The sequence below is a fragment of the Geospiza fortis genome, unplaced genomic scaffold, assembly GCF_000277835.1.
Source record: "Geospiza fortis unplaced genomic scaffold, GeoFor_1.0 scaffold275, whole genome shotgun sequence".
NCBI classification, from domain to species: Eukaryota; Metazoa; Chordata; class Aves; order Passeriformes; family Thraupidae; genus Geospiza; species Geospiza fortis.
The window spans coordinates 2,095,860-2,111,955 of record NW_005054341.1 but is presented as its reverse complement, the minus strand read 5'-3'; the positions used below and the strand labels follow the sequence as shown (position 1 = coordinate 2,111,955).

Below are 16,096 nucleotides of genomic sequence, written 5' to 3'. Positions count from 1 at the left end.
CACTCTTCTCTTTTTCCACCTTCCTGACTTCTCTTTTTTACATTTGACACAGAAAATCAAGCAGCTTTGTATTAGGTTTAACTGGCACAACCACTTGTAACTGTTACTACGACCTAAAAACAACTTCTGTTTCAGATTTTCAGTGGGAGGGAAGGAGAAGAACTGGATAAATCTGAGGTTTGTCAGTCCCAGTGTAACAACACACCAGGAACTGGGAGGACAGTGTAGGAAACACCCCAGCTGACCTCACATTCCCAACATGCTCCCCTCCTGCACTATTTACTATTTATTTCTTATTCCCAAGGTATTTCTACATCTCCACAAAAGCAAAAGTGTCCTAAATTCTGATTCTTTATGTTTCAAATAGCAAGCAACACATTCACAGAAATTTCTCTTCAAATATCTAAGGTGCTTTTTGCATTGTGGTCATGACTGAAGCCAGATTTCAGAAAGTGTTCAAATGCAATTTAGAATAAAAGCATCCAGACAAAAGCAAAACATTGCTGCTGTGTGAGAGATTGTGCGTGGCTCCCAACATCAACAGAGTACACCACCCCCCAAGAGAAACTTCACAAGCATATTGTGAGTAAAAGTCTACAATTTACACATTTTGCCTGTTATTTCACAAGAACAGTTATTTCAACTACCAAAATACATATTTTTAATTTAAATTCTTGACAGTTCTACCATTAAGTTTAGAGTTACTACAGAAGTGAATGCATTTCCTGGCTGGAATACAATCCTACAGGTGATTCTTCTTGAAGATTTATGTGAGTCCCTCTAAAATTGTTCAACACATCTGAGTTAAACAAGTAAGGACTTTGAAGGAAAAAACAACAACAAGAGCATTGCCTCACAAACTGGGTGGAAAAGTAACAAGTTTGGGAGCCAGTGATGGCAATACAAGCCTTGGTTAAATAAATAATCCAGAGAAATGAGAAAATGGCAAAAATTATATGAATTGGATATGAATTAACTGGTTCTTATTTATCTATCACCATGGAAATAATGGGCCATTATAGGTATTTATTATTTCAGTATCTATGTTTTTCTAAAGCTTACCTTGATTCAATATTAAAAAAAATAATAAAAAACAAAAACAACAACAACAAAAAAATCCAGAAACATTTAAAAATATTTTACAGTTACCATTTAAAAGCATTTATTAACCCCCTGATTAGAATATTTCTAATAAATGTCTCAGATTTATTATCACTGCCCCCCATGTGTACAATCCATAACAACAGAGAAGAACTGCAATCATATAAAACACTTGAAGTATTCAGAATAAGGTTCCTACTTACGTTTCTGTGTCTGAAACTAATGACTCATTATTACACACATCATTGAAGGTATGAAGTTGATTCTATAGTTAGAAAAAGGAAGAAAAAAAATTACAATTTTATCCAAATATTTGGTGAGGCAGTTTTCTTATACTTCAAAATAGTATTAGTGACATTATAGGACTTTATATGTTTTTAAGGAAGTTGTTTAGACAAAATTAGAGAATGAAAATCACATATTTTTACAGGAAGTGAAGCTTTCAAACATGTCCAAGCTCTTAAATTTAAGACACTACAGAGGAAAAAAACATTCTGTTAAAAGTTTTACATCTCTTTTCCACTTCTTCCCTCAGCATCAATGGCTCTGTATCCAATTCTTTACATGTACACAACATTTTAAAAAAATATTTTATATTATGTAATAGCCCTTACTTGGCATCTTATTTAAAAAAAATTAAAGGCACAGTAATGCGAATTTTTGCAGTTAAAATTAAACTCGTTGCATCACTTTGTCAAAATATTTACTCTCCTGAAACAAGTCTAGTACATGCACTCTATAATTCAGGTGAATTCACTAATCTTCTCAATAACTCTGTGTGTAAAGACTTCTCAAGAGTTATTTGTGTCCAATCTCAACAATCTTCAGGGGGGGAAAAACAGTTTTGAAAAACCAAAATGGTAAACGTGCACTGAAATTGGAGAGACGTGAGAGCCTGACCACACATTACTAATAGATTGGTTACTAATGGAGATTTTCAAATGACACATATTTAGGAGTGGAAATTACAACTGGGTCACACAACACAGGGGAAGCTCACTGATTTTTCTTAAGATTCACCTCCAAATGGAAATATTTTGAAAGAGTAACAGAGTCTTGAGCTGTTCCTATCATCAGTTTTAAATCCAGGCTCACCATTGATCAACACCTCCCATAATATCAAATCCTTCTCCAAAGCAATTCTGACAAAGACTCTGTAATTCATACTGGGGTTTGCAAACAATTCTTCCAATAACTTCAACTAAACTCTCTTAAACTAAACAGAATTCTGCTGAACTAAACTTAAACTAAACAGAATTCAGCACAAGACAAAGCTCACGTGGGACAGTTTGCAACACCTTGCCCTCCCTCACCTCCTAACAGGTTTCTCACTTCAAGTTTTGTTTCCTTGAATGCCAGAGGGAAAAAATCCTTTTTCATTTTTTACTATCTATGAAACACAGTAAGAAATTAAAGGCACTAAAGACACTCAATTGATGTAACACAAATGTGCAGTGAGAAAGGAAACAAAGGTGGAAAGGCTTCAGCAGAGAAAACTGAGCACTAGAACTGTCCCTGGGCTCATCTCCAGAGGCAGGCACCAAAACAGGAAAAGAACATTCTATTTGTGGGGTAACAGTGGACAGAGAGGGTATTTTGGAGCTGAACCACCTCAACGAGTGACTGAGAGATGAAACGGAAAAGAAACAAGGTAACAACAAAAATAAAACTTTCTATGATTTGAATGAGAAAGAAGAATAAATTGTCTCAGTGTTCCAGAGCAGTTTTAAAGACCATATTCACATTAAAAAACCAGACTTGGTAACTTATTAGCATGAATTAGCTTACAATATTCAATTTTTACTATTTTTTACTATTTGCTTTAGTCTAAAAATACTGTAAAATTTTTCTTCTGGTAATACAGGTCTGTCCTTTAAAAACTCTCATTTTTACAGTAATATTCATCAATCACAACAGGTGAAAACATGTAACTACTTAACACAACTTCACACTTTCTTAAATGAGCTAGAAAATACCTGAAAAAATAAAGCAGCTGAAAAATTCTTATTTTCAGACTTTGTTTTGGCAAGGATACACAAAAAACCCACACACTGGTAGCTGAACAAGGAGAATTGTATAAAACCAAAGGAAAGGATTTATAGGAATTGAATGTAATTGGAACTATGCACAAGTGGAAACAGATTTTAAGATCAATTATAGTGGTGGATGCAGTTCACAGCCTGTTTTTACAACCTAGTAAGTTACCTGTATGTAAATATTTACTTTGGGTAAAAGCCAGCAATAATCTGATCAAAAGTACTTACAGATCTCTTTAAATTGCCATTTATTAAATTGAAGGTACTTCTATCTATAGCTACAGCGAGAAGCAAAATCAAGTTTAAGTAAACTTGTACTCACTGACACCACACCACAAGAAGAGAGAAAAAGTTCAGAAAACACAAAACTGAAAAGGCTCAGATGGATAAAAAACTTCACTTGTGCCCTCCTGTGGGACTGTTTCTCTATGGTTATAGGCAGCAATGACAAATCAAGAATACCCAATGTATCTTGCCTGGTGCAACATGGAGCATTTCCATGGGAAAGGGAAAAGATGGGGATTTTTTTTTTAGTTTTAATTGTTTTCCATTTGAGGCTGTATGTATTTACCTCTTCAATTCCACCTCCTGCTAATGAGTGCAGAACTGCTCTCTCTGGAGAAGCAGGTTGCACTAAGGAACAGAAAATGAGGTTTGGGCAATACAAAGCAGCAGCTAATTGCAGCAGGGTCAAGATGCTGCAAAACTAAAACTGCAAACAGATTAAAAGCCTTTCCCAACACCAAATATTGCTGTGGCAGGGGGCTCCAATTCACCCCAGCTGTCACAAAGCCCAGTTCTAAGGGTGCTGTTCAGTGAATTGTTCAGGTAATGTGAGCCAGTTCCATATGGTGCAAGCTCAGGCAGCACTTGGAGTCAGCTCCAGCAAACCCTACCCTCACCACCATGGCTGCAATTCCCTAAAGCTGCATGTAAGAGGATCCTGCTGCTTCCACACATTAAAAAATGCCCCCCAAACATCATAAATTGTAAATCATAAATTGCAACAAGAAACATTTTCTGTAAACAATAATAATTGGTATTTTAAAAATAGTTGGTAACAAACAACAATAATTGGTATTTTTAAAAAGTCCTTACTGTTATTTGGCTCAGCCCAGCCAATCTCATTGTCAGAGTTGGTGACATGAAGTATTTGAATGCAAGATCAAGACTTTCTTTATCAAAGCACAAGGCTGTGTCCAAGGGCTCCTTGACTGTGCTCCACATTAGATCTGCCATGTTCCTGGCTGCGCTCTGCCGCAACTCCTGGTCTGACAGCTTACACAAATACCTGCAGAAATCACAACCAAAACAAACAGGGCATGACTCAAACCACAACATTCCTGGAGCCATCTTGATTACAGCAAAGATGGATTTCTCTGAGATCGCTCAGTCTTAAAACACCACTATTAAAAGTTGACACCAATTAATGAAAAACACCAAGGAAAACCAGAAATATGTGTAATATTTCTTAAAGTAAGTCAATTGCTAAAGAACTTTGCTTAAGTCCTTTCTCTTGCAGTCTTCTAATCCTGCACAATGAGTTGCAACACAAATATTCTCGGCAAATGGAAAGCATAAGAAATACTTACAAAAGCAAGTGCACAGAACCTGGTGAAACCTCAGAAGACCAATACACAGAAAATCTGTAGTGAAATGCCAGTAAAGTTCACATTCAAAACAGCAACACAACTGAGAATTTCTTCTAACTGAATGTGTAACAGAAAATGTTTAGAAACAAGCCTTCCTGAGCTTATTTTGATGCCATTAAAGATGGCACAGTGAAAGGTACATGCATACAAAGTTAACATAACTAATTTTTTCTGCTTTTTTCAGGGTTTTGAAGTTTCAGCTACATCCAAACTAGATTTAACTCCACAGAAATGTGTTAAAAATCCATTTGTTTGACAGTCTAAGCCTCGATCTCTCCTTGGAGACTGGCCAAATAGATGCATGAATCTTTGAAAAAACACACCAGATATTAGCCAGATTTATGCACCATTCCTTTGCATTTACATCATATAAACATCAGTACTTTTTTGTCAAAAGCAAAATTACAGGCTGTGACTCTTATTTAGATGATGGTTCTTTTCCACAGCTCTTGTGTAGAAGCCTAAAATAAACACACTTAAATGATACTTAACACTGTCAAACAGAGAAAAGAGACTTCAGTGCAAATAATCCCAGAGACTGGAGATGCAGACAGGAATCACACATCAGTAACAGGAGGACAAATGCAGGACCATTCCAGGCCAAGGCAATCAGATCCTTCCCTGCTCTTTGGTGTGAAATTTTTCTCCTTGTGTGGAGCACTGGAAATCAAGTTCTGGCAAGAAAATGCTGCTCCTGTGCTGTGAGCTCTGAACAGAAGCAAAGCAGGGGTGGAAAGGGAACATTCACTGAAAAAGGGCAGCACAAAGCAGAGCCAGGACCTGCCTTTAACCTGCACACAGTGAGAGTTTCACTGTGAGGAGAAAATGTCCTGTGTTACCAAACAATCATTTGTGATTAGCAAAGGAGTGATTTGTCACCAGCAAACAGTGATGCCAGCACCTGTGCTCCAGCCAGCATGCTGTCTGTCCTGCCCTTCTGACAAAGGGACATCCAGCACCTCTGCCCAGCTGTGCCAACAGCAAATGAATTATTGAGCATTTCTTTTATGGGAGTGGCAGTGAATGAAGGAACAGAGGCCATAATTAAGCTCCCACACCCTAAGCAGATACAGAGTTTGGGATTTCAGAGCTGCCATCGCTAGAAGTGCTCAAAAAAAGGGCAGAAGTGGCACCTGGGGCCATGGTTTAGTGGTGAGCATGGCTGGGTCAAAGGCTGGACTCCATCTCAGGGGTGTTTTCCAACCTTCATGATTCTAAAACTCTCAGCAGTATCAGACCCATTTTCATCTTCCCATTTTTATATGTAAACTCTCATCAGGTCTGGTTCCCAGAGCTTTTCTGTGTCCATAATTCCATCAAACCAGACTCAACAGTTTGGTGAAGCATTTCTAAGGATCTCAGACATGTCCAAACACAGCCCCTGAACTCCCTCACTCTGCAAGGACAGAGGAGTGTTTGCATGCACTGAGCGGGGGCATGGACACACCTACACACACACAGGAAGGGTGCTTTGGTGCCTTCACTCCATTTCTGGAACAGGACTTGGACCTGAAATCTTCCTCACACTACAAAGTTTGGTGAAGTAACTACATTAATATAACTTATAAAATAGAATATTTCTTATTTTAATGCAACATTATCAGTCTAGACCTACTTTCATTTATACAATTCACATTTACATCCACACTTTGAACCTGAATCAGACTTGGGTCATATTTTCTTTATTATGATATTGAGAGTGTGTTGTTAAAAAAGCTGCACTTATTCTAAGTGGAACTCTGGTGTAGGTGCATTTTCATAGCTACAGAAGCACTTTAACAGTGTCTTCTGTTTTGCCAAGGCTCTAAAGCAAGCTCCAGAGAACAGAGCACTTGTTACCACACAGTTTTAACACAACAGGCTTTTCTAACCTAAAAAGAAGCAGAAGATGGCAAACTTCTCTCTAGAAGTGTAACAGCAGCCAACACTAGAAAATTTATTGGCACCACTACACTGGTCATAAATCAAACATGATCCTATCTTTACTCCAAAGATTAAAACCACACAAACTTGCCAAGTAGGCCACACCTCCTTTTTTATTGTGGAGAGATGGAATGGCTTAAACCTGGCTGCATCAGTGACATTTTATGTTTTTACAGGTATAACATTACTATTAACAAAAGAGATCTTTACCTAGCACTGACAATTAACTCACACCTTCCCCTACACTGAGTAGCTGTAAATTTGCTGCATTGCCTCATGTAAGGATATTGGAGCAAGGAAAATGTCTATTTAACCCAAAATAGCTCCTCTACCAGCAGATTAAAGATTTATCCCATGTATAAAAAAATGGATGAACCCATCTACTACTCTGAATTCATTTATCTCTTTCTATTTCTACTTTTGGCTCTCTCATTAACCTGTGCCAGTCAGTTTGACAATTATGCTTGAGTGAAAAACAAACTCCTTTTGTTTCTTCCCCCTGCAAGCTGACAATTGGGTGGCTCGTTCTCCATTCCTTGTTTTTAAAAACCTGTGAATTACCATTTCCTAATTGTTATCTTCATATCATTCATACAGGATATGAATTGCCCTGTCAAAAAAAACCAAAAAACCCTCCTAGACTCTGTCTCTCCTCCTCTCAATGTCAATTTTTTATTGCCACCAAGGTAGTTCTGTTATTATCTGCAGGATGGAAGGATCAGAATTGTATAGACAGTATAGAAATGTGAATGTGTGACTGACTCATGTAATGCCTTAATAATAGCTTCCATTCTGCCCTTCATTATTTTTTTAATTCCTACATCTTTATCTTTTTGAGTCTGATGAGCATTAAGTCTTCAAGGAAGAGATGAATGATATGCCAGGACTGTGTAATCTATTTAATCTGGAGTTTTTACCTGAATGAGACTTTCAGAATAAAACACAGTTTTTTTATACAACTGCAGGAAGGATACTCCACGTACTATAGGACCTGTCCTGCCAGTCTGGCATACTTAAAATAATCAAAAAATATATAGTATCTACATTTCATTTTTAAATATCAGTTTTAACCCACTTAAATTATTTCAATTTGCTGTAACTGGGGACAGAAAGAGTTCAGTTTTAAGCATGCAGTTCCATGCTAATGTAAGGCTTACAATCACATCTTATGCTTCAGGACTTCAGCTACTCAGCTGTGAAATCATCTTTTTTTCCTTAATCTGACTCCTTTGGACCACAGCTGCAAAAGGGCATCCAGCAGAATGAGTCAGTTCTCCTGAAGTGTCTGGTTATTGTCTTCGGATTTATCTATTCTCTTTACTTTAAATTTCCAGATTTTTGGAGGAGGCAAATATTTTTTTTGTGATTCAAACCTTCAAAGCTCATTGCAAGAGGTTTTTATGACAGGTGGTGGCAAGGAGTGGTCTTGGGTACTCCCATAAACTCCATTTTAAGATGAATATTTTTAATACAGAAGAGTAATTTGAATTCTTTCAGCTGCATTTTCTATGGGAAGCACCATGGATCAGGAATTGTTTGGAGCTTCCACTTCCTCTGCATGCACCAGTGCTGTGTGTGCCCCGTGCCACAACAGCCACTGGCACCTGGAATTCCCTCTGCAGCACAGATTGTTCTGTTTCTGCCTCACTGGGGCAGAGGAATCCCTCACAAAAAATGTCTCCAGATTCATATTCAAGCAGGAGACAGGGAGAAAGGGATGGGAGCAGCAAAAGGATGGAACAAAACCTGTTCCTGGGCACTGTCTGCAGGACAGAACTCTCCACAGCACTTTTATCAACAGCCCCACCACTGAAAAAACTCTGCTCTGCAAACAGCTCTGCTGAGAGCTCCTGCAGCCCTGAGACCCCCAGGATCTGCAACCCTCCAGAGCATCTCTCATCTCTGATCCTGAGGCAGAAGACATGGAACCAAGGGCTTTGCTCTAAACAGACATCAGCAACTCACCCTCGTTTATAACTGCACTAAGTCAGGACTTACTTTCTTGAGTCACTTTTGGAAGTCTCATTTAATGGGAGTTTTGCAATTTTAAATGCAGAATTCTAAAGTATTAGGATCAGTAAGAGCTTCCTTCTGAGGAGGTCAAAATCACTTTGTTTTCTTACTGAAAGATGTAAACTTTATTTCATGTAATTTTAAATTTAATCCTTTATTTCTTTCCTTAACTGCTTAAAAGCACAGGCCCTTCAGGGGCAAGATGTGAATGCCCGTGCTCCATTGGCGAGGCAGAAAATAACATTTATTCATCTTTTTCTAGTGGCAGCAATAAAGACAGGATTGTGTCCATGATCTCTGGAAACTCCAGCAGTGGCCTCCTCTGTATAAATACACACTCTGCTGTTTCCTTCATCCACTCCTTGTAGAAATAACCATTACATGAGAGTAACCTCAGCTGATAAAAAGTCAAGTGATCTCTCTTGCTGGTCAGCCCTGCAAAATGCACTTCCTGCAAGGAATCTACAGGAGCAGCAACTGGAACTAAATCAGAGCCCCAGGAGCTCCTTGTGGACTAAAACCCTCTCCAAACCCTTGTAGTCTGCAGGGCAGCAGAAGCTCTGCAGCATTTCTGTAGAAGGTGCTGTGCTGCTGTGCCCAGGATTGTGTCCCCTTTTTTCTGTCTTTTTCCTGAAGTAAAAGCAGATGGAGAGCCAGAGACCCAAGCTGCTAAGGCAAGATCTGTAAGTTTGACACCACGTGGGGTGAGCTGCATCCATCAGCAAACTCATCCTTCCCCGAAGGCATCTGGGCTCACTTCTGTCCCACACAAAGGTACAGCACCAGAGCTCATTTCTGTTGTACGGCCTCCAAGCTTCAGTCCCACTCCATAAGCAAATCTTCACTAAAAAAAGCTCTGATTTCATAACACTGAGCAACCTCAGACCCCATCAGGATTTGGCTGTGAAAAATAAAACCTGGGAGAACATCACTTCCTGCTCTAAGCTGGGTCTTCCATGGATGTATCCTGTGGCAGTGCAACCTTTCTGATTGATGTTAACTTATTGTAAATTCTACAAACAGACATCAGGGGCATTATTTATGGCAAGAAGCTGCTGACAAATCAAACTGCAAATCAAATCTTCTCATGGTTAAAGGGGAAGATGTGAGAACCCCCCCCCAAAAAAAATCTCCTATACATTTCAGTGACCCCAGCTGCACCTACAGTTATAAAATAGGAAATGTTTTAAGCATTGCAGGATGACAAGCAAGGATTAGCAGCAGCAGCTACAGGATGTGTTATTCTGTCTCCCTCAGTAGTTCCTTATCATCAGCCTAACTCTAATTGCTGATCCCTCAATGCTCTTTTTCATTTCCATACATTGCAAGAAGACAGGGAAGGCTCATGACCAGATTCCCAGGTACACCAATAAGCATTAATGGAATATGTACAGAGACAAGCACTTGAAAATCCTCTGCCTGCCCTCTCCTGACTGCTTCATGATTAATAATTACCTTTGGAAGATTTCAAAGATAGCACATCAGCATTAAAGGAGTGCACATGGCTGGACTGGAACTCAAGAGTGATGTGTTTTAATAAAAGACCAAAATACCCTTCTCTCTGCTGGTATCATTTTAGTAGAAACCACAGTATAGGAAAATAGACTGACAGCCAAGTCAGTACTTAAATTTTTACAGTCAATATAAAACTAGACCTTTTTAACATATGAAACAATTCCCAGACTCATTGTTCTGGGAGCCTGTTTTCTGCCAACGTAATTATTTTTGTTGAGTGTTATTTTACACTGGTATAGTTAAGACAGAATAATGTGTAAAGGCCCATTTTTTGCTATGAGCAGTATAAGCACATTTCTAACATTAGTTACCAGAAACTCAGAGCCTTGGAGGAGCTGTGTCTATGCAAAAGCAGTGGCCTGCACCAGGAAAATTTTAAGCTGGGCCACTGGAATGAGAATTAGCTGTGACCACACCCCTCCACCTCCAGGCAGATCCACACACAGAGATCATTTCATCAGCAGCTCACTGAAATGCTTCTATTGTCCTGAGAAAGCCAATAAAAACAAATTGCTTGTATAATTAAATACCCTTACAAGTACTTCAATTTGAAAGTGTTATTTTCATGATAGACAGCTTGATATAAAGCAAATCTTTGGGACTGGATATATTTAGCTCCATAAGAGTGCAAGCAGACTTTTGATCACACTTCAGCTCCTGCCAGCTGGAAACCCAGAACATCAGAATGTGAAGCTGTGTTCAAACTCAGGGTCTGGAATCCCAGTGACTGAACATTGCTCTTGTACTTCCAGCATCTCACTGCAAACTTGGAGTTTTATAAAGATATCACAGGGAGGGAGACTGGAGTACAGCTGGAGAATGGGGCTGGATGTCACACTCACAATGTTCTTAGCAAGATTGATCTGACTGATACTGAAATCAGATGCAAGGAGCTGCCCAAAGTAACTCTAAACATGACCTCCACCCTCCTTGTTGAAATGATAGAGCAACAACCTGTACAATTCAAAGTAGCAGCTGCAATTAGAAATAGGCACTGTCACAAAGTCCCACAAGAAAAATTCTTAAAATAAAAATTTACCTGATAACATAAGTCCTAAAGGGTATAATGTGCTGCATGACAGCAGGGATGTGTAGCCATATTCTGATCTATAATGCAAAAATAAAAACAAAGATTTCATTAATGACATTTAAAGAGAACTGAAATACTCTTGGTACATTTGCACATACAACCCCGCTTGAAGAAAAGGCTTTCTTGGTGGTTTTTGTTCAACTTCTTCATTTTCTGATTTTCCAAACTGGTACCTGAGGAATGCTTTTTTGAGTTAAATAGAGTATTTGCATCTTTCCTGCTAGTCAGCTGGAAAATACAGACTTAGTATAAATACTATCATATTGCCCAGGTGTATTTTTGTATTTTGTATTTTCTATAATTTCTTCAGTAGGAAAAACTACTACTCAGCCTTGTGGGGTTTTTTTTCCTTTTTCTTTAAGAGTTTCCATTAAAATTATTCCATTCTTTCAGTTCCTTGCAAACCACTCCCAAACCAAGTAACACTGTTTGACTCGTGTTGTTTTGCTTCTTAGAGCTTACATATCCTATAAAATAAGATGTTTTACAAGCAGTGATTAAGCACAGGTTTCTACTACCATATTTGCATTTCTCATATTTACCATTCTGCCTTTACCACCTTTGCAAAGCTGATTGCAGGAAGAAAATAAATGCAGAGAAAGAAAACCAAAAACAAACAACCTGAAACAGCTACTTAGCACCGCTGTGAGGAAAAGCACCAACCAAAGGCTTCCAGAGGCAAAGTCAGAAGTGCCATCTGCATTTCAAAAAGGAATTCAGAGCCTGTTAAACCTGTTACTCCGCGCCAGGTAAGGGCTGGAGCACAGATGAAGCAGCAGCAGCAGCTGCTCCTGCCCACGTAAATTCAATGTAAATTCAATCATGTGCGCTTTGCACAGCCCTTGTGAAAAGCAGCCCCATCACTCACTCAGGGCCCTCTGCATCCCCACCTCTGCTCTTAAAAAGAATTCCAGCTTTGCAGCTGATGCAAGAAATTCTGCCTAAGGACTCAATTCCATATGCAGAAAATGTATATATTCCTTCTTGACAGGAGAGAAAAATATTAGGCTGCAGTCAAACTTCTCAGCAGCTTCTTTTCAACGCTTCCAGCATTTGCCAAGGAACTTTTTGAGGCAGTTCTGACAAAAATATTTGCAGGCTTACTTTTAACAAGGCAACAAGCACAGCACAGTAACAATACAACCTACTTTGCAAGACAAACCAGCCAAATCTTCCCACTGCAAAAAAAGACCACACTTGGAATAAGCTTCTGATCCAACTGGCAGCCTCAAGAAGGAAAAAATGCTAACATCCCAGAGATACAAAGTGTCACTAGAAGATGCTGGCTCCAGAAACAGGAATTAAACAACATTTTGACAAGGAATTGCAGGGGTGACAAAGATACTATTGTGATTACACCGCTTGGTTTTTAACACCATGTACTCTGCTTCAAATACAGGAAACACCAAAGAAAATACATTTCTTTGTGAAATAAAAGTCTGAAATGTTTTTTAAAATACAGTATGAAACACCAAAGAAAATACATTTCTTTGTGAAATAAAAGTCTGAAATGTTTTTTAAAATACAGTATGAAACACCAAAGAAAATACATTTCTTTGTGAAATAAAAGTATGAAATGTTTTTATCATTTTGTTTTAATAGTTTGCACTGTTCACAGTAAGCTTCACTCTGTATTAGTTCCAACTCCTAAACTGAAATCATGCATCTGTAAACTTGCATTGCACACAACCTTCAGCCTCAGAATTCAATTAAAGCATCATTTCACATGTTGCAAATGAAATTGTGATTTTGAACATGGATTCACATTTGCATATTAACTTGTTAAAATGACACAAAAGAACACCTATAAAATGACATCAACTAGCATCTGTAAAGTGACAAAATATAAAATTACATCACTTTTTGCTTCCACCTGCTTGTAAGACAAAGTATTCACTGCATCTGTTCTGTTCTCAAGTTTCAGAGAGTTTTTTTTTATTATTTGCTCTTTACCAGAAGTAATTAATTTCTAGAAGGTAGTGGCTAAAGAATTCCATCTTACAGACCTGAAAAACAATTCCAGCATGGATATTTCAGGGAATCTTCACAAGAATGGCCACTTAACTGCCATTCTCAAGAGTTCCTACAGCTGTGAAATTGTATTTCAGGGTTACTACACACTGTGGGCTGGCTTTACACACTGGAACAAGGCTTTACACACACTGGAACAACATTGACACTGCAGAGCTATTATTGGAATAAATATCTATATCCCATAAAATCAAATGTGTTGAGAAAAAACCAAGGCAGATTAGCAGAGTTCTTGCTGAGGCCACCACTATCCTGGTCAGTTTTGTGAATGATTCTTTTGGTTTTAGTGGAGTTTGGTGCATTGGTTCACAATCAGCAACATCTCTTCAATTTACCTAATTTCTATGAATTATACAGTGAAATGATATAAAAACAAACAAGGAAAGAGAAACATTACATCAAAATCCTAAGTTCATGCATCATTATAGAGGTGGAGAAATATCTTTTTTTTTTAATATTGGCAAGATAAAATGTATTTTGTCCAAAAAAATTAGCTGCCTCATTTGGCTGCAATAAATATATTGCATTTCAAAGGCAGCAGCAGTGCTTCCAAGTACACTGAGTGACACCAAAATGCAGCAAGTGGATGAACAAAGCCCCTTACACATAGAACATTTTCTTATACTTTCTGTAGTGAACTGACAGAAAAATAAAATCTAAATACAGTTTTTTTTAAACAGTTTTCCTCAACTCACACAGATTTTTCAGCAAAGCCAGACAGAGTTCAAAAGAAAGATGCTTGTTGAGTGGGAAAAGCTGCAATGCTGGAAGAAGCTGAAGAAACAGTACTTTTAGTTATGGTTTGGGTTGAATTTCATTTTATCTGCCAGGTTTAGCCATAGAACTCATCTAAAACTGCTGCAAGAGCCAGCTTAACAGGTTACCTACTAAACCAAAGAGAAATGCAAAGTGGCTAAGTAAATATCTGAAAGGAGAAACCTTTGCTGAGAAGTATTTGGAAGAGGGCAGATCACTAAGAATAAAGAAAACTATTTATGTGGAGAAAAATAAAGACTTCTAAAAAGGACAATGAAGAAAGGCAGAATGCTGGTTTAAAAACTTGCTGGTGTGACCGGGAGCTGCCACTCATTATTGAAGTAGCTTTGCCCCTTCTCACAAAAAATAAAACAAAAATTCAAAAATGTTCGGTTCCATGGCCAAAATTTCCCTGTGGACCAGAGTAACACAAGAACACACATTTTGAGCAGCTGCTTTGATGAGGACTGCAGTGGCAGCAGTGAAGATGAAGAACATGAGCTCCCACAGAAGGTCCAGCAGAGAACATCTCCCAGCCAAACATGCAGAGGGGCTGCAGAGCCCTGCTGGGCAGGGGGAAAAGGATGGAGCAGGTCATGGCCTCACCCATTTGTTCTCTGAGCTGCAAATCAGGAATTACCTCACTGAAGATCAGCACAGGGGGTACAGACCCCAAATCAGCTTGATTTCAATCTCTGGCTCCCCCAGAACATCCTCCTGGCTGGGCAGGAACAGCAATGAGGAAGGAGGGAAGGTGTGTGGGAGGAGGGATTTGATTTGAAGTATTTCAAATTGCAATCAGTGTCAAAATCATGTCAAACTCACTCTGTACAAGGTATAACAAACTTCTGGGGTTTTTTTTGCCCATCCAAGAGACAGGTCACAATGTCTTCTATCTTGACATTACACTAAGTCTTCATATGTCCTTCTTCAGGGACTGGGTTTTATTTTTAGCACCAATTTCCTTCAAATCTCCACTAAAACCAATTCATAATTCTGCCAATCAAAAATCCCTGTGATTTGAAAATGCAGACATGATGGAGGATATGAATTCCAAAACTATAATGGGAAAGAAGATGATTACCTCTATGCTGCAAATGTGTATAATGGTATAAAATCACAGGAAATTGAAGAGAAAAAAAATCCACAGGCTTTTCCTCTGTGCCTCATAGGGAAGAGCTAAGAAGTTAAAATACCCTGAAGAAACTAAAACCACTTCCATGGCACAATTTCAGGGACAGAAACAACATTCTTTGAAGTATCTTTGGGGGCTGTTACAGCCTTCCTATCTAGGTACCACCTGAAAACTCCTTGTGTGCTGCCAGGAGATGCAGAGGGCTTGGATAATGAAACACTCTGTGTATGAGCAAACATGGAAAATTTACAGCCTTTTTACCCCCCTCTCTGGTCCCAGAGAGTTCCTGCAGCCTTCAGATCGCTTTTATTAGTGGTGTTGCAGTGGAGGAGAAGGGGAATACTCACATTAGACACGACGGTGATGAACGCGTGCGCGATGAGGAAGGGCAGCGTCTCGGGGGTCCCGTACTCAAAGCAATCCTTCATCAGGGAAAGGCCATTCTTGCCACAGAACAGACACACGTAACGCAGCAAGTGCAAGGGCACCTCCACATCCTGCCAAGAGGCAGAAAGCAGCACAAGAATCAGCACCACATCATTCAGACACAGAGGAAATTCAAAAGCTGCATGAGTGGAACACAGATCCATAGAACGTGGTTACATTTCTAGGAAATGTTCTATTCCAAAGTGGACAACTTACATTCATATCACAGAACGCCCCTAATATATTGCTTTCTTGAGCAGAAATATCCTGTTTAAAGAAAAAAAATTAAAATTAATTCAAGCAATATAAACACATTTATAGAACAAAAAAACTGACTTCCATTTACCAAGTATCACAGTCAACAATAAAAAACCCAAATTCCTCATTCAGAGGAAGACAATCTTAAGCTTTGCTCCAC

At 38.8% G+C, this 16,096-nt stretch overlaps 1 protein-coding gene across 1 annotated transcript in view; it reads right to left on the bottom strand.

The window, feature by feature from the left end:
* Positions 1–16,096, bottom strand: part of USP34 (ubiquitin specific peptidase 34) — a 101,029-nt gene that overhangs the window by 73,076 nt on the left and 11,857 nt on the right. Inside the window, 5 exon segments of the mRNA XM_031058274.1 lie at positions 1,305–1,366; positions 4,236–4,428; positions 11,280–11,347; positions 15,600–15,749; positions 15,895–15,945. Coding sequence (XP_030914134.1) covers positions 1,305–1,366; positions 4,236–4,428; positions 11,280–11,347; positions 15,600–15,749; positions 15,895–15,945 — 524 coding nt within the window.